At 35.9% G+C, this 22,987-nt stretch overlaps 1 protein-coding gene across 2 annotated transcripts in view; it reads left to right on the top strand.

Annotated features, from left to right (window-relative positions):
* GLCCI1 (glucocorticoid induced 1) overlaps window positions 1–22,987 on the top strand; it is a 120,016-nt gene that overhangs the window by 85,862 nt on the left and 11,167 nt on the right. Inside the window, exons 4-6 of one of the 2 annotated variants that reach the window (XM_067746319.1) lie at window positions 4,396–4,509; window positions 9,243–9,395; window positions 16,860–17,070. In XM_067746319.1, coding sequence (XP_067602420.1) covers window positions 4,396–4,509; window positions 9,243–9,395; window positions 16,860–17,070 — 478 coding nt within the window. Of the gene's footprint in view, window positions 1–4,392; window positions 4,510–9,242; window positions 9,396–16,859; window positions 17,071–22,987 lie in introns of both variants that reach the window. The other variant, XM_067746318.1, reaches the window with a different exon arrangement.

Below are 22,987 nucleotides of genomic sequence, written 5' to 3'. Positions count from 1 at the left end.
CTAGGCGCGGGCTTCAGCAGTTGCGGCACACGGGCTTCAGTAGTTGTGGTTCGTGGGCTCTAGAGCACAGGCTTAGTACTTGTGGTGCACGGGCTTAGTTGCTCCACAGCATGTGGGGTCTTCCTGGACCAGGGCTCGAACCCATGTCCCCTGCATTGGCAGGCAGATTCTTAACCACTGGCCTACCAGGGAAGCCCTTTTTTCCTGTTTTTAAATGTTAACAATAGTGGGGGAAACTAACAGGACAAAAATAGCAAATAAACAAGGGTGATGTTATCACGTTTCCAAAAGTTTACAGTGAAATGTGTTCCTAGTTCTTAGCTTTTCAGTGGGGCCAGTCTCTGATTTTTCTTCATCTAATTCCACAAATATTTTAGTCATTGCTTTGTATTTGTGCTAATTCTTCTCTCTACAATATTATTTCTTCTTTATGACCCAGGCTTACTTAGTCCCTAACTTTTTCAAACTTTGGAGCTCACGTGCCTAGGACCCCTTTCATGTTTAGAGAATGCTCCTATCTCCTTCCCTCTTAATTTTTTTTCTTTAAGCTTCATTGAGATATAATTGACATATAGCATCATATAAGTTTAAGGTATATACAACATAATGATTTGATATATGTATATATTGCAAAGTTATTACCACGAGAAGGTTAGTTAACACATCCATCACCTCAACATTTTTATAATTTTTGTGTATGTGGAGAACTTTTAAGATCTATTTTCATAGCAACTGTCAAATATACTATAGAGTATTATTATCTAGAGTCACTATGCTTTACATTACATCCCCAGAACTTACTCATCTTATAACCAGACGCTTGTACCCTTTTAACCACTCTCACCCATTTTCTGCCCCCCACCAGACCCTGTTCTCTGGTTCTGTGAGTTGGTTTTGGTTTTATTTTTTCAGATTCCATGTATGAGTGAGATCATACAGTATTTGCCTTTCTTTGTCTGACTTATTTCACTTAGTATAATACCCTCAAAGTCCATTCTTAATTTTTTCCTTAAGGCCACAGCATTGCTAATGGATATTTAGAAACACAAGTAAGATTCATCTATAGTTTAAGAAATCCAGTCAGTATAACTTTGGGTTCCCTTTGTAAAGGAAGGTTGTATGGGCATTTCATTGTAGTAACTAGGGTGGGTAGGCCCACCGAAGTGAGGACCAAGAGCTTTGTGTGATGCATTGGAACATGGGATTGATTAGAGAGGTTGTCTTAGGCAGAGGTTTGGAACTACGGATGAGATGGGAGGGGTGTGTGAGTGTAGGGTGGAAATTACAACTCCCTCTGCCCCTTCCTCCCAGAGATGCCTTTGTGTGTCTACTGTCTACTGGTACTGAACTTAGGGAGAAGAGATGGCTTCGGAAGCCCTATATCTTATTTTCATTTTACATGGTTCTTGAGTAACAGTTGTAATGTTTTGAGTATATATATTAAGATGGGCTTCCTTTTTACTCTGATCTCTTCTAAGTTGTAAACAAAAGCAGAACTATGTTATAATCCAAAGATAAACAGTATTAGGGCTTCCCTGGTGGCGCAGTGGTTGAGAGTCCGCCTGCCGATGCAGGGGACACGGGTTCATGCCCCGGTCTGGGAAGATCCGACATGCCGCGGAGCGGCTGGACCCGTGAGCCATGGCCGCTGAGCCTGCGCGTCGGGAGCCTGTGCTCCGCAACGGGAGAGGCCACAACAGTGCGAGGCCTGCGTACCGCAAAAAAAAAAAAAAAAAAAAAAAAAAAAGATAAACAGTATTGTGTGGAAACTATAAGGTTGCATAGTTTAAGCTGATATTCCAAGCAAAGTAAGGTGTGTACCATTATGTATGCTTTTTGTTTTCAGGGGTTTGGTAAAGCTATTTAGAACAAAAACTTTTTCGGCTTAATATGATATCTCAAAGGCCTTTAAAAAGAGTGATTAGGATTGATCAATTTTCAGATTATTTTTGTTTGTTTATTTTTAAAGATTATTTTTAAAAATTAAAAAGTACAAATTGCTTTGATTAATCTGTAAGCATTATGGGCTCTTCTCTACAAGCTCTTGCCAGTTTTGAAAAACCACTGAAACATCATTAATATTCAGAAAACACTTAATTTTATACCCCTATCCTAATTAAATAACTTGTACAATTTGAAATTCTATTTATTTTTATCATAGAGTATAATCTCTCTTGATTTATAATGATTACCTACTAATTTTGATTCCTTTTCTCATGAAAATTAATGTTCTCTAGAAGAAAACGATGTCATTTCAACAGAGAGCAAGGAACACAAATATTAACATAGATAATCTTATTTATATATCTTTGCAAGGAAATTGTATGCGATGTCCATAAGCTACAAAGAGTTTCAAAAAATTAGAGGATCTTATTTTAAATAAAGGGTATAGATTACTCTTTTAGGTGCTTTATTTTCTTCCATGCTGCTTCTCTTCTGTTTGTAAGTTTCTCCAGCAACCTATATACATTTCCCCTTGACCATTAACAGGCTTTAATAGCAACTATTTTGCTTTTCATTGCCATGGTTATTCCAAGTAAGCATTTTGCTAAACATCTCTTTGAGGAAATCAATATATTTTACACACTTTACTTTGTATTTGCACTTTGCCTAGTAGGTAACATAAAACTGACCTCACTGTATGTGTTCAAGGAGTAACTATTAATTGATTAATGTCATCTTTTCTACAAGGAAAGTAATACCAATATTAAGTAACTTCCCCCAAATTGCTAATGATTCCCTTTGAAAATGCTCAGGTATATTTTACTTCAGGTCTAGCACAGTTTAAGAAGATCATATAGCACCTAAAATATGTTAATAGTTTAATGAATTCCAAGCCATATGGTAGAAATGACTTTTCTCTTAAGCCTTAAGTCTGGGAGTTTTACAGTTCCATTTAGGAGAATACACTCCTAAGTTATATTTGTTTTGAAAAAAGTTGTGTCACTGTAGCCAAGTATCTGTCAATGGAGAAGTGGATAAAGATGTGGTACATACATTCATCAATGAGAAAGAAGGAAATCCTGCCATTTGTAAACAACATTGATGAACCTTGAGGGCATTATGCTAAGTGAAATAAGTCAGACAAAGAAAGACAAATACTGTATGGTATTACTTGTTTGTGGGATCTAAGAAAAACTAAACTCATAGAAACTGAGCGTAGAGTGGTGGTTGCTAGACTGGAGGGTAAAGGGGAGTGGTCAAAGGGTACATACTTCCAATTGTAAGATGAGTAAGTTCAGGGGATCTAATGTACAGAATTTTGATTATAGTTAATAATACTGTATTATACATACTTGAAAGTTGCTAAGAGAGTAAATCTCAAATGTTCTCACCCCCAAAGAGAAATGGTAATTATGTAATGGGATGGAGGTATTAACTTATGCTACAGTGGTGTCATTTTGCAATATATAATAGCATCAAATCAACATGTTGTACAGGGACTTACCCGGTAGTGCAGTGGTTAAGAATCCGCCTGCCAGTGCAGGGGACACAGGTTCAATCCCTGGTCTGTGAAGATCCCACATGCAGCAGAGCAACTAAGCCCATGCGCCACAACTACTGAGCCTGCGCTCTAGAGCCCGTGAGCCACAACTACTGAAGCCTGTGCACCCTAGAGCCCATGCACGGCAACAAGGGAAGACACTGCAATGAAAGCCTGCGCACACTGCAATGAAGAGTAGCCCCCGCTCGCTGCAGCTAGAGAAAGCCCATCTGCAGCAATGAAGACCCAGTGCAGCCAAAAATAAATAAATAAATTTATTTTTTAAAAAAATTGTACACCTTAAACTTACACAATGTTATATGTCATTTATGTTTCAGTAAAGCTGGAAAATAAAGATTTTGTGACTAAGAGTAATATAATAGTAAGATATTAAATACTAACAAGTAACTAATGCTAAATGCCATACGATTTACACCATGGGATTTACAATTTTAAAGTGTTTAGTAATTGGTCTACCAGATCCATTTTGTTTATATAAAATGGGAACTTAAAAACTTAATGAGGTCCCTATATTAAGAGATTGGGTTTGACTTTAATCAATAGGCATGTGAAATACTAGTTTTTCATCTTAGAAAAAGTGTTTAAAGGGGAAGATGTTTCTGGTGTTACAAAGGTAAAATATGAAATAATCTGGGGAAATTTAGTCTATGTATTTACCAACAATATTTAAATCGTATAAGTGAAGAATTTGTAGCATATATTTATTTCTTATTTTCAATAGTTTTAATTATTAAAACTTGGAGAATAAATCACTGTAGTGAAATAGTCTCTTCTTGAAATCTTTGATAAAAATTTTATTTTTTAACATCTAAAATTAAAGAAATAAATACTTAAAGCTTGGTATTCACTTCTGTTCTCTTCTTGCTTCTCATCCCTTCTCCCCAAAGCAGATTGCCAAACTGAGGCAGCAACTACAACGTAGTAAGCAGAGCAGTCGGCACAGTAAAGAGAAGGATCGTCAGTCACCTCTCCATGGCAACCATATAGCAATCAATCACACTCAGGTAGGCTAACTTCTTGTCCAGATTGGAATAATTCCTTTTAAAGGGTTCGTTATAAAGGAGAACCCATCATTTTAGGATTAAAAAAAAATTAATGTAAATCTCTAGCTCTGTTACATTACAATGTTTGTTTTAAGAAGTTTTTGTTTTAGCCATATGTGTAATCTTTTAATAACAGACATAACAGAGTGTAGTGGTCACCAGGATGACTGTTACTGGCCTGGGCTGATATCCTAGCTCATTCACTTACTAAGCAACTCTGGGCATTATCTTATTTAATCTTCCTAATAGTACCTTAACCCATCTCTCTCTGTGTCTCTTGATATATTTTACCCCTATCTGACTTAGGAAGAAATTGAGAATTCGTTTTTTTGTCCTCCCACCCCCACCCCAAACATGTACTCACATCCCCATGGAACAAACTTCGGGTAATGCTATTCTAGGCCAAATTTACTTACAAATATTAATGTAAATTTTAGTAAATAAAATATAGTCAGTATAGCAGGAGAAACCCAAGTAGTATATCAAAAAAATCTAATTAGGGGTTGTTTCACAAATGTAAGGATAATTCAACATTAGGAAATGTATTAGGTTAGTTCATTGCATCAGAAAGTCAAAGTAGATGCTGAATAACATAATAACACTTGATAAAAACTCAGTATCCATATGTGATAAAAACTTATCCTAAAATAGGACACTTCCTAATGGGACTAACTGCAAATGTAGTTAGATCCTAACAATAAAATACTGGAAGTATTTCTGTTAAAATAAAAGTGAAGTCATAGATGTCTGTAATTATTGATGTTATTTGCTAGTAGTTTAGAGGTTCTAGACAGAGCAGTAAGAAATGTTATCACTGTGCATACGATATTGTTGTATATTTAGAAGATCAAAGTGAATTTACTAAACTATTAAAAAACTAATGATAGGATGGCTAAAATGGAAGATATTGACAATACCAAGTGTTGATAAGGATGTGAGGCAACAAGAACAGCCACACATTGCTGGTGGCAACACAAAATGGTACAGCTACTTTGGAAAGAAGTTTGGCATTTTCTTAAGAAATTAAACATACACTGACCATATAGCCCAGGAATTCCACTCTTTGGTATCTGTCCACAAGAAATAAAAACATATGTCCAGACAGAGACTTGTATATCATTGTTCATGGCAGCAGTATCTATAAGAGTCAAAAAATGGAAGCCAACAAATATCCATGAACTGGTGAATGGATAAACAGCCCTTCATACATCCATATAGTATAATACTATTCAGCAGTAAAAAGGAAGGAACTACTGGTACTTACAACAACATGGATGAATCTCAAAAACATCATGGCAAGTGAAAGAAGTCAGAAGTAAAAGGCTACATACTGTATGATTCATTACATTAAATCCTCAAAAAAGCAAAATGATGCAAAGTATTAGGGGTGGGAATTGACTGTAGAAAAGCCCTAGAGAAATTTTTTGGATGATAGAAGTTTCTAAAATGTGATTATACTGATAACTGGATGACTATATATTTACAAAGCTCAATGAGCTACATACTTAAAATGGGAGGATTTTATTGTATGTCAGTTATACCTCATCAAAGCTGTAAAACAAACATGTAGTTGGCAAGCAAGCCTCAGACATTTCAAGAGAAAATTCACATATGCCTTACTTTTTCTTCTTAATCTGGAAGAATTAATATATTATTCTTATTTTGTTTATTTCAAACACCTTTTCTGTAAGAGCCCAATGCATTTATAGTATATCTATTGACATATTGATTTAACAGAAAAAATTTATACACTTATTCCCAATTTACATTGAATTTTTTGGCATTGTAGTTATGTTTAAAAATAATTATCTTTTGGGCTTCCCTGGTGGCGCAGTGGTTGAGAGTCTGCCTGCCGATGCAGGGGACACGGGTTCATGCCCCAGTCCGGGAAGATCCCACATGCTGCGGAGCGGCTGGGCCCGTGAGCCACGGCCGCTGAGCCTGCGCGTCCGAAGCCTATGCTCCGCAACGGGAGATGCCACAACAGTGAGAGGCCCGCGTACCGCAAAAAAAAAAAAAAAAATTATTATTGTTATTATCTTTTGCTATACCTACTGGAATAGTTGTAGATGAACTATGAAGTCTAGAATGTGCTTTAATATACTCAAAGAACAAAAACAAGTGGATGTTTAGATGAAATAAAGTTAGAAAATGTTGATAAGTTTTGGAACTGGATGACGTGCACCTGAGTGTTCATTATACTATTCTGTTTAATTATATTTATGATTATAATTTTTTACAATAAAAAGGAGAAAAACTGAGAACTTAATGATCAGATAAAATGTAAACATATAAAAATCAGTTGTTTTCTCCTATACTAGTAAAGGTAAACTACTGTTTCCCTCTGCTTATAACATTCCTGACACCAAATGTGTGAGATTTTTTTCCCATACCAACCAATTCTCCGACTCGCCAGACACCAACCAAGTGTCCTCCAATTCAGTTATACCACTAACTACGTGGAGTTAGCACAGACCTCACAGGTGAAGGACTCCGCCCCACAAAACTGCCCCTCTTCAGATGCCAGTTGAAAGGTCCAGATTGTCATTGTACTTTTGACCTACTGGCTATAAAGAAGGGATTCCCACAGTCCCTTCTTCAGGTTCAGTCACTCGTTGTAACTGCTCAAAGAACTCAGGGAAACACATTTCCTTGTTTATTACAAAGGATATAATAAAGGATACATACAGATGAACAGCAGGATGAAGAGGTGCACAGGGCAACGTCTGTAAGTAAGTCACGTGCAAGAGCTTCTGCTCGCATGGAGTTGGGGTGTGCCACCCTTCTGGTATATGGATGTGTGTTCACCAACCTGGAAGCTCTCTGAACCCGTAGTGTAGGGATGTTTTGGGAGGCTTCATCACATAGGCATGATTAATTATTAACTCAGTCTCCAGCCCCTCTCCTCACCAGAGGATGAGGGGGATGGGGGTTGGACTGGAAGTTCCAAGGTTCTAATCATGGCTTCTTTCTAGTGACCAGCCCCCCCATTTGGAACCTATTCAGGAACCCACCAAGAGTCACCTCATTAGAACAAAAAACTCTTGGTCCCATCTCCCAGGCAATTCCAAGGGATTTAGGAGCTATGTGTCAGGACTGGTGTCAGAAACCAAATATTGGAACAAAAGATGCTCCTAGTGCCCCTGTCCCTCAGGATATTATAAGATTTTAGGAACTCTGTCAGGAACCAGGGGTAGAAACCAAGTACATATTTCTTATTATGTTACAACTAGCAATAACATGTTAGTATATATATAATAAAAAATATAAAATGCCTAGGCTTAAAAGAAATATGCAAACTATAAGACTTTATTGAGGATATGAAATATAAAATAGAGACAAATGGGAAGTCATTCATGCATGGGAAGACTCAATATTTTTCAAATAGTAATTTGCCCAAAATTAACATACAAATTGAGTTCCAATGGAAATGTAAAAGGAATTGTTTTATTACTTTAAAAGTTATTTTCAAAGGTAATATGGAAAAGTAATGCCAGTTAAAAAGAAAATTTGAAAAGGCTTTCCCTATAGGATACCAAAATGCAAAATGTAACTGCTATAAAGTTATAGCAGTTAAAGTGGAGCTCTGTATAGGGATTATCAAGTAACAACTCAAGGAAATCAAATACAGAATCCATAAAGAAATGTTGGGGCAGTTTGATTACTATGTGGGAAAAAATACTATTTCATAACATACACAAAAATAAATCACGGTAGGTTAAATATTTAAATATGAAAAACCATAAAAGTACTGAAAGATATTTCATACTAAAGTAAACAGTAAGTGTATGACAAAGAGTTACAACTTTAATATGAAAAAAGCTCATGCATTAATAATGAGACAAAGGACATTCGTGGGCAGCAGTTTACAGATGGCAGGAGCACCGCACTGAGTATGGGAAATATATTATTCATTTAATCAATGACTAGCTGTCTACCTCATTATGAATCATATATATCAACTTTAATCATTCAGAATAAGGTAGAGATCATATACTGTTCTTTTTTACCTTGTTCATCTTTATTTTTCTTATTTCCTTTCTGTTCTTAAAGTTCCTTGAGCATCAAAAGGCTTGTCTTACACTTTGTGGTACCTCTGGCAGGACAGCTATGAGAGGTGGTTAATTTTTGACAACTCCTCCAAAGGACTTTTGAAAGCAACCTTATAGTTGTTAAGTGAGTGTTACTGAACTTAACATGATATTGTTGCCAAACTACTTAGTAATCCAAAAGCCTTTCTTAAATGGTTGATAAAATGGAAATGAAAAATACTAGAAGGTAATCGTCACAGTGCAGGGAACAAATCTTTTGAACACATACACAGGCACAGAGCAGAGCTGAAGTGTCACGTGATACACTTAACTTACATGATTTCAACTATGCTTTTCCAGTAAAAACAAAAAAGAAAAAAAATTAAACAGCGCAGAGGACACTCGATTTCTGCCATTCTACTGGAAAAGTGTGTACAGTTTACAATCGTACCTTTATACTTACATAAAGGATTACTTTGACTCTGTAATTTTTACCTTACTTTGGAACCGAAACTGCTGTATGTGTATCTGAATTTATATTGTATTTGAAATTTCAAAATAACTCTGCTCCTTGAGTTTCTCTTTTAAGATTTACCATGCTCTTTAGTTCTTGATTTCTTTGGCCACAAATAATTTGATAACACCTTATCTTCTGTTTTGTAGGCTACTGGATCAAGATCAGTCCCTATGCCACTATCAAATGTATCAGTGCCAAAATCATCTGTTTCACGTGTCCCCTGCAATGTAGAAGGAATAAGTCCCGAATTAGAAAAGGTATTCATTAAAGAAAATAACGGGAAAGAGGAAGTGTCCAAGGTAAGGTTACATGGGATGTTTGAGTCACTTTTTTCTTTAATATTGTGGACTGTATGTATGTATGTATGTATCAGTACTTCATTCCTTTTTATTGCCAAATAATATTCAATCATACAGATTTTATTATCCAGTCATTAACTGATAAACATTTCCATTGTTTCTACTTTTTGGCTATTATGAGTAATTCTGCTGTGAAGTTTATATACAAGTTTTTGTGTGAACATGATGTTTTCATTTCTGTTGAGTATATACCCATGAGTGGAACTGCTTGTATGGTAACTCTGTTTAACCTTTTGAGAAACTGCCGGACTACTTTCCAAAGTGGCTGCACTGTACCATGTTACATCTCCCCACTGGCTGTGTATGAAGCTTCCAATTTCTCCATCTTCAGCAACACTTGTAATTATGTGTCTTTTTTATTGTAGCCATTCTAGTGGATGTGAAGTGGTATCTCATCATGGTGTTGACCATTTGTATGTCTTCTTTGGAAAACTGTCTATTTAGATGCTTTGCCCATTTCAAAATTAGGTTGTCTTTTTACTACTGATTGGTAAAGGTCTTTATAAAGTTCTTACCTTCTAGATAAAAATACCTTATTAGATATATGATTTGAAAATATCTCCCATTCTGTGGGTTGTCTTTTCACTTTTCATTTTCTTTTGGGTCATATCTAAAAGATTGCCTAATCTAAGGTCACAGTGATTTATTCTTGTGTTTTCTTCTAAGAGTTTTATGGTTTTAGCTTTCTCTTATATTTAGGTCTCTGATCCATTTGAATTAATCAAAAATACTTTATAAATTACCTCTGTCCCAGAAAAGAAATCTGGACACTCCTGCATATGAACTTATATTTGACCGCATTTTAAAGATATACTCAACAAAAGAAAACATCAAGTAGCATTTGGCTTAATTATCTATCTGATGGTTTTTTAGAACTAAAATATGATTTAATTTATGTCAAATGTGTATCTAATTCCTTCAGATAATGTGTAGATTTTAAAACTGATTTAGAGTTCATCTCAAAATTCACACAGTTCAATTTTATATTTATAAAATTGAAAAAGAAACTTTTTCCAACTCTGAATATTGCTTAGCAGATATAAGCATTAATCACAGTTTATTGTATATGCTTCCAAATATGTGTATGTATGCTAATATATACTGAATCACTATATGAAGGTACCATAATTTAAAAGTCCCCTACTGATGGGCATTTAGATTGTTTTCAGTTTTTGTCATCATAAGCAGTGCTTTAGAAAACATAGTGTACTCTTGGCAGACAATTCCCTGGCTGTGAAACTGCTGGGTCAAAGCATTTGCACGTTTTAAATTTTGATGAATATTGCTAAAATTACCATCCCAAAAGGTTGTGCCATTTTACTCTTCCTAGAGTTAAATTTTTATGTTATATTCATTAGGCCAAAAAGGAACCCTTTGGAAATTGTGATGTCTCTTAGCTTAGCTGTGTATACCATTAAAATGTTTCCTTTATACATTAAGTAACATTTAAGAACAGTAATGTAAGGAAGTAAAATTGGTCTAATTTTTTGAGGATGAGATAATCAGACACATATTTGCTAATTCTTTAAGAACTGCTAAGCAAAAATATACTAGAAGATGAAACTTAGTAACATAGTTCTGCTTGAACACACTTTCTTCTCACGTGCACACAGAACATTCTCCAGGATAGATCACGTCTTGGGTCACAAGCCTCAGAAAATTTAAGAAAATTGAAATCATATCAAGCATCTTTTCTGACTACAACACTATGAGACTGGAAATCAGTTACAGGAAAAAAACTGTAAAAAACACAAATACATGGAGGCTAAACAGTACGCTACTAAATAACCAAGAGATCACTGAAGAAATCTAAGAAGAAATTTAAAAATACATAGAAACAAATGACAACAAAAACACAGTGATCCAAAATCACGGGATGCAACAAAAGCACTTCTAAGAGGCAAGTTTATAGCAATTCAGTCTCACTTCAAGAACCAAGAAAAATCTCAAATAAACAATCTAACCTTACACCTAAAGCAACTAGAGAAACAAGAACAAAGAAAACCCAGAGTCAGTAGAAGGAAAGAAATCACAAAGATCAGAGAAGAAATAAATGAAATAGAAATGAAGAAAATAATAGCAAAGATCAATGAAACTAAAAGTTGGTTCTTTGAGAAGATAACCAAAATTGATAAACCTTTAGGCAAGACTCATCAAGAAAAAAAGGGAGAGGATGCAGATCAATAAAAATAGAAATGAAAAAGGAGAAATCACAACTGACACTGCAGAAATACAAAGGATTATAAGAGACTACTACAAACAATTATATGCCAATAAAATGGACAAGCTGGAAGAAATGGACAATTCTTGGAAAGGTACAATTTTCCAAGACTGAACCAGGAAGAATTAGAAAATATAAACAGGTAATGAAATTGAAACTGTAATTAAAAATCTTCCAACAAACAAAAGTCCAGGACCAGATGGCTTCTTAGGCAAATTCTATAAAGCATTTAGAGAAGAGCTAACGCTGATCCTTCTCAAACTCTTCCAAAAATTGCAGAGGGCGGAACACTCCCAAATTCATTCTACAAAACCACCATCACCCTGATACCAAAACCAGACAAAGATGTCACAAAGAAAGAAAGATGTCACAAAGAAAGAAAACTGCAGGCCAATATCACTGATGAACATAGATGCAAAAATCCTCAAAAACATACTAGCAAACAGAATCCAAGAGCACATTAAAAGGATCATACACCATGATCAAGTGGGATTTATCCCAGGAATGCAAGGATTCTTCAGTATATGCAAATCAATCAGTGTGATACACCATATTAATAAATCGAAGGAGAAAAACCATATGGTCATCTCAGTAGACTCAGAAAAAACTTTTGACAAAAGTCAACACCATTTACGATAAAAACTCTCCAGAAAATGGGCATAGAGGGAACCTACCTCAACATAATAAAGGCCATATATGATAAACCCACAGCAAGCATCATACTCAATGGTAAAAAACTGAAAGCATTTCCACTAAGATCAGGAACAAGACAAGGATGTCCACTCTTATTCAACATAGTTTTGAAGTCCTAGCCACGACAATCAGAGAAGAAAAATAAAAGGAATACAGATTGGAAAAGAAGAAGTCAAACTGTCACTGTTTGCAGATGATATGATACTATACATAGAAAATCCTAAAGATGCCACCAGAAAACTACTAGAGCTAATCAATGAATTTGGTAAAGTTGCAGGATACAAAATTAATGCACAGAAATCTCTTGCATTCCTATACACTAACAAGGAAAAATCAGAAAGAGAAATTAAGGAAACAATCCCATTTACCATCGCAACAAAAAGAACAAAATACCTAGGAATAAACCTACCTAAGGAGGCAGAAAACTTGTACTCAGAAAACTATAAAACACTGATGAAAGAAATTAAAGATGACATAAACAGATGGAGAAATGTACCATGTCCTTGGATTGGAAGAATCAATATTGTGAAATGACTATACTACCCAAAGCAATCTACAGATTCAGTGCAATCCCTATCAAACTACCAATGGCATTCTTCACAGAATTAGAACAAAAAATTTTACAATTTGTGTGGAAACACAAAAGACCCCGAATAGCCAAAGCAATCTTGAGAAGGAAAAATGGAGCTGGAGGAATCCCTGACTTCAAACTCTACTACAAAGCTACAGTAATCAAGACAGTATGGTACTGGCACAAAAACAGAAATGTAGATCAATGGTGCAGGATAGAAAGCCCAGAGATAAGCCCACACACATATGGTCACCTAATTTATGACAAAGGAGGCAAGAACATACAATGGAGAAAAGACAGCCTCTTCAATAAGTGGTGATGAGAAAACTGGACAGCTACATGTAAAAGAATGAAATTAGAACACTCCCTAACACCATACACAAAAATAAACTCCAAAAGGATTAAAGACCTAAATGTAGGACCAGACACTATAAAACTCTTAGAGGAAAACATAGGAAAAACACATCTTTTTTGACCCACCTCCTAGAGTAATGAAAATAAAACCAAAAATAAACAAATGGGACCTAATGAAACTTAAAAGCTTTTGCACAGCAAAGGAAACCATAAACAAGAGAAAGAAACAGCTCTCAGAATGGGAGAAAATATTTGCAAATGAAGCAACGGTCAAAGGATTAATCTCTAAAATATACAAACAGCTCATGGAGCTCAATATCGAAAAAACAAACAACCCAATTAAAAAATGGGCAGAAGACCTAAATGGTCATTTCACCAAAGAAGACATACAGATGGCTAAGAAGCATGTGAAAAGATGCTCAGCATCACTAATTATTAGAGAAATGCAAATCAAAACTACAGTGAGGTATCATCTCACACTGGTCAGAATGGCCATCAAAAAATCTACGAACAGTAAATGCTGGAGAGGGTGTGGAGAAAAGGAAACCCTCCTACACTGTTGGTGGGAATGTATATTGATACAGCCACTAGGGAGAACAGTATGGAGGTTCCTTAAAAAACTAAAAACAGAACTACCATATGACCCAGCACTCCCACTACTGGGAATATACCCTGAGAAAACCATAATTCAAAAGGACACATGTACCCCCATGTTCATTGCAGCACTATTTACAATAGCCAGGACATGGAAACAACCTAAACGTCCAATGATAGATGAATGGATAAAGATGTGGTACATATATACAATGGAATATTACTCAGCCATAAAAAGGAATGAAATTGGGTCATTTGCAGAGATGTGGATGGACCTAGAGTCTGTCATACAGAGTGAAGTAAGCCAGAAAGAGAAAAACAAATATGGTATTTTAAGACATATCTGTGCAATCTAGAAAAATGTTACAGATGAACCTATTTGTAGGGTAGGAATAGAGACACCGATATAGAGAATGGACATGTGAACACGGGGGGAAGGGGAAGGTGGGACAAATTGGGAGATTAGGTTTGACAATAAATACACTACCATGTGTAAAATAGATAGCTAGTGGGAACCTGCTGTATAGCACAGGGAGCTCAGCTCGGTGCTCTGTGATGACCTAGATGGATGGGATGGGGCGGGGGGCGGGGGCGGCGGGAGGGAGGTCCAAGAGGTAGGAGATACAGGTATACATATAGCTGATTCACTTCATTGTAGAGCAGAAACACAACACTGTAAAGCAATTTTACTCCAATTAAAAAAAATAACATAGTTCTGCTTTTAAGTAAATCATATTCTAATTTCACAGTAGCCACTTCAGAATTACTCTGGGGTAACCTACACAGTTATAACTAAAATATTAATTTTAAGAATTTTTAGATTTATGATTAAGTGTGCCTCAAAGTTTTAATAAATCAAAATGTCACCATCAGTGAACCTGTCAGTAGCTTCTAAGCCTTTATATTTCCCATCATTATTTTGTGTAAATGTATAAACTTCTAAAATCTGTTTTGTTATTCTAATTCTTCTGAACCCCCTCCCCAAGAAAACAGAAGTTGGTTAAGGAAATTGTTATATATTATCCAGTTAAAGATTCAGAAATGGGAATACAAAGTGATTGTATCAAATAGGACATGAATAAAAGATAACTCAAATTCTTAAACTTTTTTAGTTACAAATTGATACATTATTCTTTTACTAATTACCAATATTGATATTTTATTAAAGCAGCATTTTCCTTGACTTAAATATCTAAGTTTTAAGAAAGACCTGTGTCATTTAACCCTCATATATATTCCAAAATGATCTTTCTTTATGGGTTGTTCTGAAAACCTCACACACCTATCACATAATTTTGTCCAAAAAAACCCCCAAAAACCTGCACCAATGATTTATTCTTAGAATTGTTCATTCTAAAATTTAGTGCAGTGTTGTAATTAAAATCTAAATTTAGTTAAGTAAAAGAAAAATTTTAAATAATAAATAATTTTCTTAGCGTTTGACCAAGTAACTTAATATTTCTTTGGGAATATTTCTTTCCTAAATTGGAAAATTTTACTTATTTTGTTTGTTGACAAAATTAACTAATATTCCATAATTGAATATTCTCTTTACAGTAGCATGGTCATTGTCAGGTTGTGAAAATGGTATAGTTTTGGTTTAGCAACTCTGCATAGACAGATGAAGTTTTTATTTTAGGTTTTGACCTTCACTTAATTTGTTGTAGAAAAACATTGATATATTTTGAGTCTTGCCTAATTTTATCTTACTTCATTTTCCCTCTGACAGTGTTTCTAAAATCTCTGAAATGACAAAGCTCAGAGTAATAGCAGTAAACAGTGAAAATAAGTTGTAAATATACTAAGAATATATTGGTTCTTTTTTCCTAGCATTTCAATCTTGTCTATGTAATGACAAAAATACTGTAAATATACAGAATTATATTTGTTGACCTCACTTAGTTAGCAAGATATATCTTTACAGCAGAAGCAGAGTAGAAAGAGTCCACTGCAGCTGAAGCTCTGATGCCATTTAATTGACCATGTCACCAGGAGCTCTAAACTTTTAAGTTCTGGGGGTTTCCCTGGTGGTGCAGTGGTTAAGAATCCGCCTGCCAATGCAGGGGACACGGGTTCGAGCCCTGGTCTGGGAAGATCCCACACGCTGCGGATCAACTAAGCCCGTGCGCCACAACTACTGAGTCTGCGCTCTAGAGCCTGTGCTCTGCAACAAGAGAAGCCACTGCAACCCAGAGTAGCCCTCGCTCGCCGCAACTAGAGAAAGCCCGCGCTCAGCAAAGACGACCCAACGCTGCCAAAAATAAATAAATTTATTTAAAAAATAAAATAAACTATAGGTTCTTTATTGGTAAAAACATTGTGCTAATGAGGGCTAGGGTCTTCTCGGGTCAAAAATATATGATTCATATATGATTCTATAATTATAATTTCATTTCTATTTTTTATTTTTGCCACTCAGAACAATGCATTAGAACTAAGCAAAATTCATTAGTAGTCCTACTCAGTTGGATACCAAATTAGAAGAAATGTTCTGAGTTATCTTAATATCCTCCCTTGAGTACTAATAGAATAAACCTTTTATTATAAATTTGGGGTAAACTGCAAAATCTGTTCCTGGCTTGTAAAAAAATAATAAGAAGAAGAATGAACAAATGGAAATCCATACCTGTGAATATGAGATTTCTCTTTTTTTATCATCAAGTCAAAGTGACTTCTTGAGCGGTTTGACTAATTCTTAAAGCAAATGTTTATTGAATGTCTGCTGTGTGCCAGACACAGTGCTAGGGATACAGTGTTAAAAGAAGCCCCTGTCCTTGAAGAGTATTACTGGGAGTGCTGACCTAAAGTGACTGGCAGAAATTAAGACACAAGATTGGTATCTTTATTCTCTGAAGAATCAACTGTGGTGGCGATAATACTGCAAAATGAAATCAAAAGAAACATCAGTGCTTTCTATATGGATGGAGTATATGAACTGTCACTGACGGTGTGATGGTTGTTGCTCTTCCAGCCTTTGGATATCCCGGATGGTCGGAGAGCCCCCCTCCCTGCTCACTACCGGAGCAGCAGCACTCGCAGCATCGACACGCAGACCCCCTCTGTGCAGGAGCGCAGCAGTAGTTGCAGCAGTCACTCCCCCTGTGTTTCCCCCTTCTGTCCCCCGGAATCCCAGGACGGTAGCCCTTGCTCAACAGAAGATTTACTCTATGATCGTGATAAAGGTGAGAATGAAATCATCCATTTAGAGGGTTTGTTATAAGGCCTTGGTCATTCTACTTTCTTTGTCTTAGACCATTACATCACCTTTTTTGTTTCATTGAATGGTGGGATTGTAAAGGATTGGTTGATCTAGGTTGGTTTGTTCATTGGTTTCATGTACCCCCTTCTTTGTGACTTTCGCAAACATCTTCCATAAATGTGTCAGAGGAGCACAGCGCATGGTTATAACAGCTAATGAAAGCTATAAAATGAATGTGTACAGCTTCACATCATATAACACACAGTTTTTTCCTTGGTATTGTCCAGAGTTAAGGATGGTTATGGTAAAGTTTATGTTCCTCGTGCCTGAGGTTAGATTTCGTATTCAGATTAATTTGGGAGGAAATAATTTCTAAAAAAATCTGTTGGAAGAATGAGTGTATTTTTAACCAAGTGGGATAAAGTTTAAAAAGTACCTGTAGCACATCAGGGAATATATTATGGTATGTAGATGAGTTATTAACTAACACCAATAAGAGTGCAAAACCCGTGGGGTTTCTTATTGCCTGTCAAGCCCTGTCTGCCCATGTCCTCCTGTCTTCGTGTCAGGCACTTGGCTACCACTGTTCACTCTCTTCTTTCAGTTTCTAGCCCCGTCAGACTCAGACATCGAAGGTACTGAAGACTGCCCAGCTTCCACCTTCCTAGCTACTTACAAAGAAACACTGAACTTCCTTTGTAACACATTTATTGCTTTTCACCACAAGAAGATCATAGGCAACACAAATTTTAAAACATGAAAAAATTAAAGTTTATAGAATCTTACAGGATTTTTTTATGGGCCTTGTCCTGACTTGACCCCCAACCCCCTCAATTTGTTTTATTTTGAGGTATTAATACATTTAAAGTGCCCAAATATTAAGTGCTAAGCCCCCTGAATTTTTACACACGTATGCACTCATGAAACCACTACCTGGATCAAGATACAGAACATTTTTCGCCTCCCAGAAGGATCCCTAGCCCCCTTCACAGAGAGTATCCTTCTCCTCTCCACTTAGAAGTAACCACTGTTGACTTCCATCATCATAGTCTAATTTTTTCCTGTTACTGGATTTCATAGAAATGGATTGATGCAGTGTGTATGCTTTTGGTCTGGCTTCTTTCAGTCATCATTACGCCTGACTCTCTGCTGAGATGTTAGATGGAAGCTACTTTGGACTTTGTCCTCTTTGTGGGTGGATCTCAACAGTTCTCCCCTTTTCACCTTTTCCTTATTGGAAGCCTTGTGAACTCTCTTCCTCCATTAAGGATGTACTGAAAGCAGTACCTTAGTTAGGCATATCTCTCTGCTTCAAGTGGAATGTCGCTATTGTAGAATGCAGACTAGGAAACTTTCATTTTACTGAGGCATCCTACAGCAGTCACTTCCTCGCATTTTTAGTATGGATGTTTCATAGTAAAACAAACAAGAAAACACCTTGCTTCTAGTAGGAGTATTTGTTTTGAAGGTAAATGGAAATGTTAAATAATCATCAATAATCATAAGTTATTGTAGGCTGCAGAGGTGGTATATGGTGAAACAGATCTTGTAAAACCCGTATTTTTTTATTATACCACTAGAAAAGATAAGTGCAGACCACTTTTGCTACTTATTAGCACTTACAGTTGGGTTAAAATTAAAAATAACAGTGATAATAAGGCTAGGCAGTTAATTCAGAAGTTTTGTTTTCTTCTAAGTTTAACACTGTGGATAGTTGAGAGAGGCTGAACCAAAAGGGAGATGTATTAGGAAGTTGATAGATGAATTCCATTTTGGTTAGCTGGTTGTGAGATTGTCTTCTTGGCCTCTGCGGGACTATATTCTTTGAGGCAATCTCACAACCAGTTAGAACCACATTATCCATTCATCTGTCCATGGATACTTAGGTTGTTCCCATGTTTTGGCTATTGTGAATAATACTGCAGTGAACATGGGAGTGCAGGTATCTCTTCGAGATAGTACAATATTCTGAATTCTGGCTGTTTCTTAGAGAGAAGTTAGACTTTTTCTAAGACTGCTTTTGGTTGTATATTTTTCTCTATGCCCTTCTATTCTTTTATACCAGATATCTGCCTGCATGACACAAGTGTCTTATCTTTCTTCTGTTCCTCTTGTTTGTTTAATGTAAAATGAGAACGTTGGTCCACATCATCTCTAAGGCCAACAGTTTTTCCCCTAATAGTTAAAACAAATTTTGTTCTTAGTAAAACAAGGTGATAATACTTGTTTTCACACCTCATACCATTATTGAAGTTAAATGAGATATTGGAACAGAGTGCTTAGCACAACTCTTGGTATGTAGTAAACACTCAATAAATGGTGTTGGGTGTGACTAATAGTGATTTTTAAAAAATTTCCTTAGAAACTAAGAAGACTACAGAATCATTTAAGACTGTTTTCTACAAAACTACCTCAGTTTGGGAATTAAGACCTCATGACATAAGTTTCTTAATATATCTACACTATTATACAAGTATGTTCAGAAAACTAAAGGTACAAAGGAGAGGGAGTTGTCAGTTTTGCAATTTCTGAAACTTACATATTTAAATCATTCAAACTATAGAATAATCTCTGACTCATTACTTCAGAATGGACAGTCCAAATTTTTTTAAGATACTAATTCTAGCTTACAATTTGCATTTTTCCACAGTGAAGCTTAAATTGGTCTTTTATTTCTTTACATTTATTTCCAGTAAAGAGAAAAAAAAGCAAGCTATAGATTTCTAATAGGTGTGCATCATTAACTCTGAAAACAGAATTGATACTGTAATTTTGTAGTCAACTAGAATTGATTTGGAGTACCTACCTATTCTGTAGTTGCTGTTGTAGACTAGCTAGTTTAGACATCTTTAGGTGCCTGGATTGGCATGCACAGGTGGGGGGAGGGAAAGACATTGTGAGTATATAGCTCTAATGAGAGATGTGCTAGTTAGCTGATTATTTTTCTAGTACTCATCTGTTATTCCTATCCTTTTCCTGACTTTATTATTTCTGCTTATTCCTAACATCTGTTTTTCTCCATGACACATATATAATTTGAGACCTATAAAAATAATTTTAGTTGATTAGCATAGTGGTCCTTTGGCTGTTTCAGTTGCAATGCCAGGACAAAAACACTCTCATTATTGAGAAAAGTCCAGCCTTTAAGAGACTGTCTTCAGGTTTTAGTTTTTTGGGTTTGGTGGTTTTCTGACAGATTTTTCCAGTGACCTAAAGACTGAAGGCAGCCTGGTAACGTGTAAAGTTGCTAGGCTTACTAACCTAATAACAGCCACAGTTCCTACATTACGATCTGTGTGGAGAATTCAGGGATCCAGAATAAGAGCTCTTATTATCTTGACATCTTCAGAATATATCCTAAGAGTTAGCCTAAATTCTTCTACATTATCATGCCCAAAATGCAAGGGAGAAAAACAGTCATTTATATAATGTAAATGGCAGTGTCAAATATTAGTTGTTTTAGCAGCTCTGCCAGCTTTCCTTAATAAGGTAGCAAGCCACAAAATCTTGACTTCAGTCTGCCACTTATAGTTGATCTTTGGCACAATTCACTTAGGCAGGTTGTTATAAAATTCTGCAGTTTTGCAAGATATTGTGGAAACGTTGATTATTCTAACCATGACGTCAACTGAACCATTCTAGTCAGGTCAACTACCAAGAGTTGTATTCCAAGAGTCCATAAATTGATTACTTGGAACTTAAACTATGTGTTCCCACAGGAAAAATGTATATCATGTAGATGGAGTTTCCAGGTCAGAATGCATATAAGCCTATTTAACTCATACTATGATTTAACTTATAAATATTATTATTTCTAAACTTTGGGTATTAGGACTGAGCAGCCCATAGTTGCAGAAAAGAAAAAAAAGTATTATCTTTTCAGGTTCTAGGGCTGACGCCAGGCAGACTTTTAAAAGAGACTCTTTTTGATATCTTATTCCTTTCTGTATACATTTTAAACCCGATTTGTGTTCATCTTTAGGGCTCTATTTCTTAACATTGTTTGACCTTTGCCCTTACCATACTTTAACTCTCCACCTTCTAGATATCCTAATCAGCCAAGATTGTGTGGTACTTTTCTTTTTGTGGTTTATATTGTGAAAATAGATACGTTGGATATACTTCTTTTAGCTACCACACCTTGCAAACTGCTGCTTTTGAGCCTGAATCTGTTTCTCAATCAAAAGATTCTCCCCACATAATTCTAGGATGCTTATTATCCTAGAAGAACCTCTTGCTGGTAAAACTACAAAGAGTGTAGAAATCTTATTCCAACAAAGGAGTTATTCCATAGGTTAAAAAGTGAACTTTTCTAGAATTACATCCCTAAGGTCATCTTCCCTGTTTTGCTTTTTCACGAGTACATCTAAAATTACATATACTCCCATTATCTGATGCGTATAAGAAGCATCCAGTAAATGCCTTTTCCCCCTCTTTTGGAAAATGTCTACAATTTTACTAATAGCAGTTGCTGTGTTAGCTCTCTATGGATGAGTTACTATTCTTAATTCAAAATTATTAGTAAGTATACAACTCAGTTCTAGCAGTTACAACTCAGAGTCTAAAACAAAAGCAAACCAAAATTTATTAATATGTCTGCATATATAATTTCACTTAATCTTCTATTATCTATTTACTAGACTATAAGCTCCATAAAGAGCAGGTAACTTTATTTTGCTCATTACTTTATCCTCAGCAACTAGAGTGGCGCCTAGCATTAGCATGGAGTAGTGCTTAGTCGAGATTTTTTGAGTATTCCTTCTTCATGGTATGTCCATTTTTTTAAGAATATATTTTTATAGCTTTGTTGAAAACATTAGCGTCTTTTTCCTTAAGTGGTTAACTTATATATGTTAGGCTTTTGAATGTTCAGGAAGAGTATGATAATCCTCCCCGCTACCACCAACCAAAAAAAGATAATAAACAGTCACCACTCTAAGATTATGCTAACTTAGTGATCATAGGCCTTTGGTGAGAAAGAAGCCATAAAGTTCAAATTTCCTGTTGAAATTAGGGGAAGGGAAGTAACTTTGCTAAAATCCATCTCATCTTCTACTCTGATCATGACTGGGGAAAAAATAGGGTATGGGCTAGAGGAAAGGGGATCTGTTGAATTTTTTTCTCCCTGTTATCTTTTATGTTCCTCTGAGAAGAAATATGGACACTGAAGCCACTCCTTGTTGCACTGTGTCTCCTTGTGAGACTAACAGAAGGCAGACCCAATGAAGCTTTTGCCTAAACTCTAAGACTCTACTGAGGAGAAGCATGGAATGTTAGATTGGAACTTGATCGTCTAGTCTAATGAGGACGATAGAGTTGAGATGGATCAAAACAGTGAGGCAGATAGCATGATGGTAACAAACTCTGACTCTGGTGCAGCCAGGTTGAACTCTGCTCTGCCACTTACTAATTATGTGTCCTTGGGCAAGTTACTCAACCTCTCTGTATCTGTTTTCTCACCTATAAATTAAGGAAAATGATGGCACCTGCCTCATAGGATTGTTATGATGATTAAATTTGCCCAGGTGACTTTACCTTTGTTATCCCCTGTAATATTATCACAATCCGATGAGGAGGGACATTGTCATTATTTTAAGAATGGGGAGCCTAAGGCTTAGAGAAATGAAGTTAACTTTCCTAAATCTTTTGAAGTCCAGATGCCAACAAAGATCTTCTGTAGGAACCTCACACTACTACTTGCTGCCTTCGCAGGAGGAATAGCCATTACACAGTCATTCAGCTATGAAAGAGCCTGGTGTGTGGAGAACAGTTAAAAAAAAAAAAAAATAGTGTGGCTAGAGCATAGGGGTAAATGGTAAGGAGTAGAAAGCAGTGAGAATGGAGAGGTAGGTAGAAAGGCCACTATTTCATAAGGGCCTTGTAGCCTTGCTGAAAGAAAT

This window comes from Pseudorca crassidens, chromosome 8 (assembly GCF_039906515.1).
Source record: "Pseudorca crassidens isolate mPseCra1 chromosome 8, mPseCra1.hap1, whole genome shotgun sequence".
Taxonomy (NCBI): domain Eukaryota; kingdom Metazoa; phylum Chordata; class Mammalia; order Artiodactyla; family Delphinidae; genus Pseudorca; species Pseudorca crassidens.
This window is presented reverse-complemented; position numbering and strand designations above follow the sequence as displayed.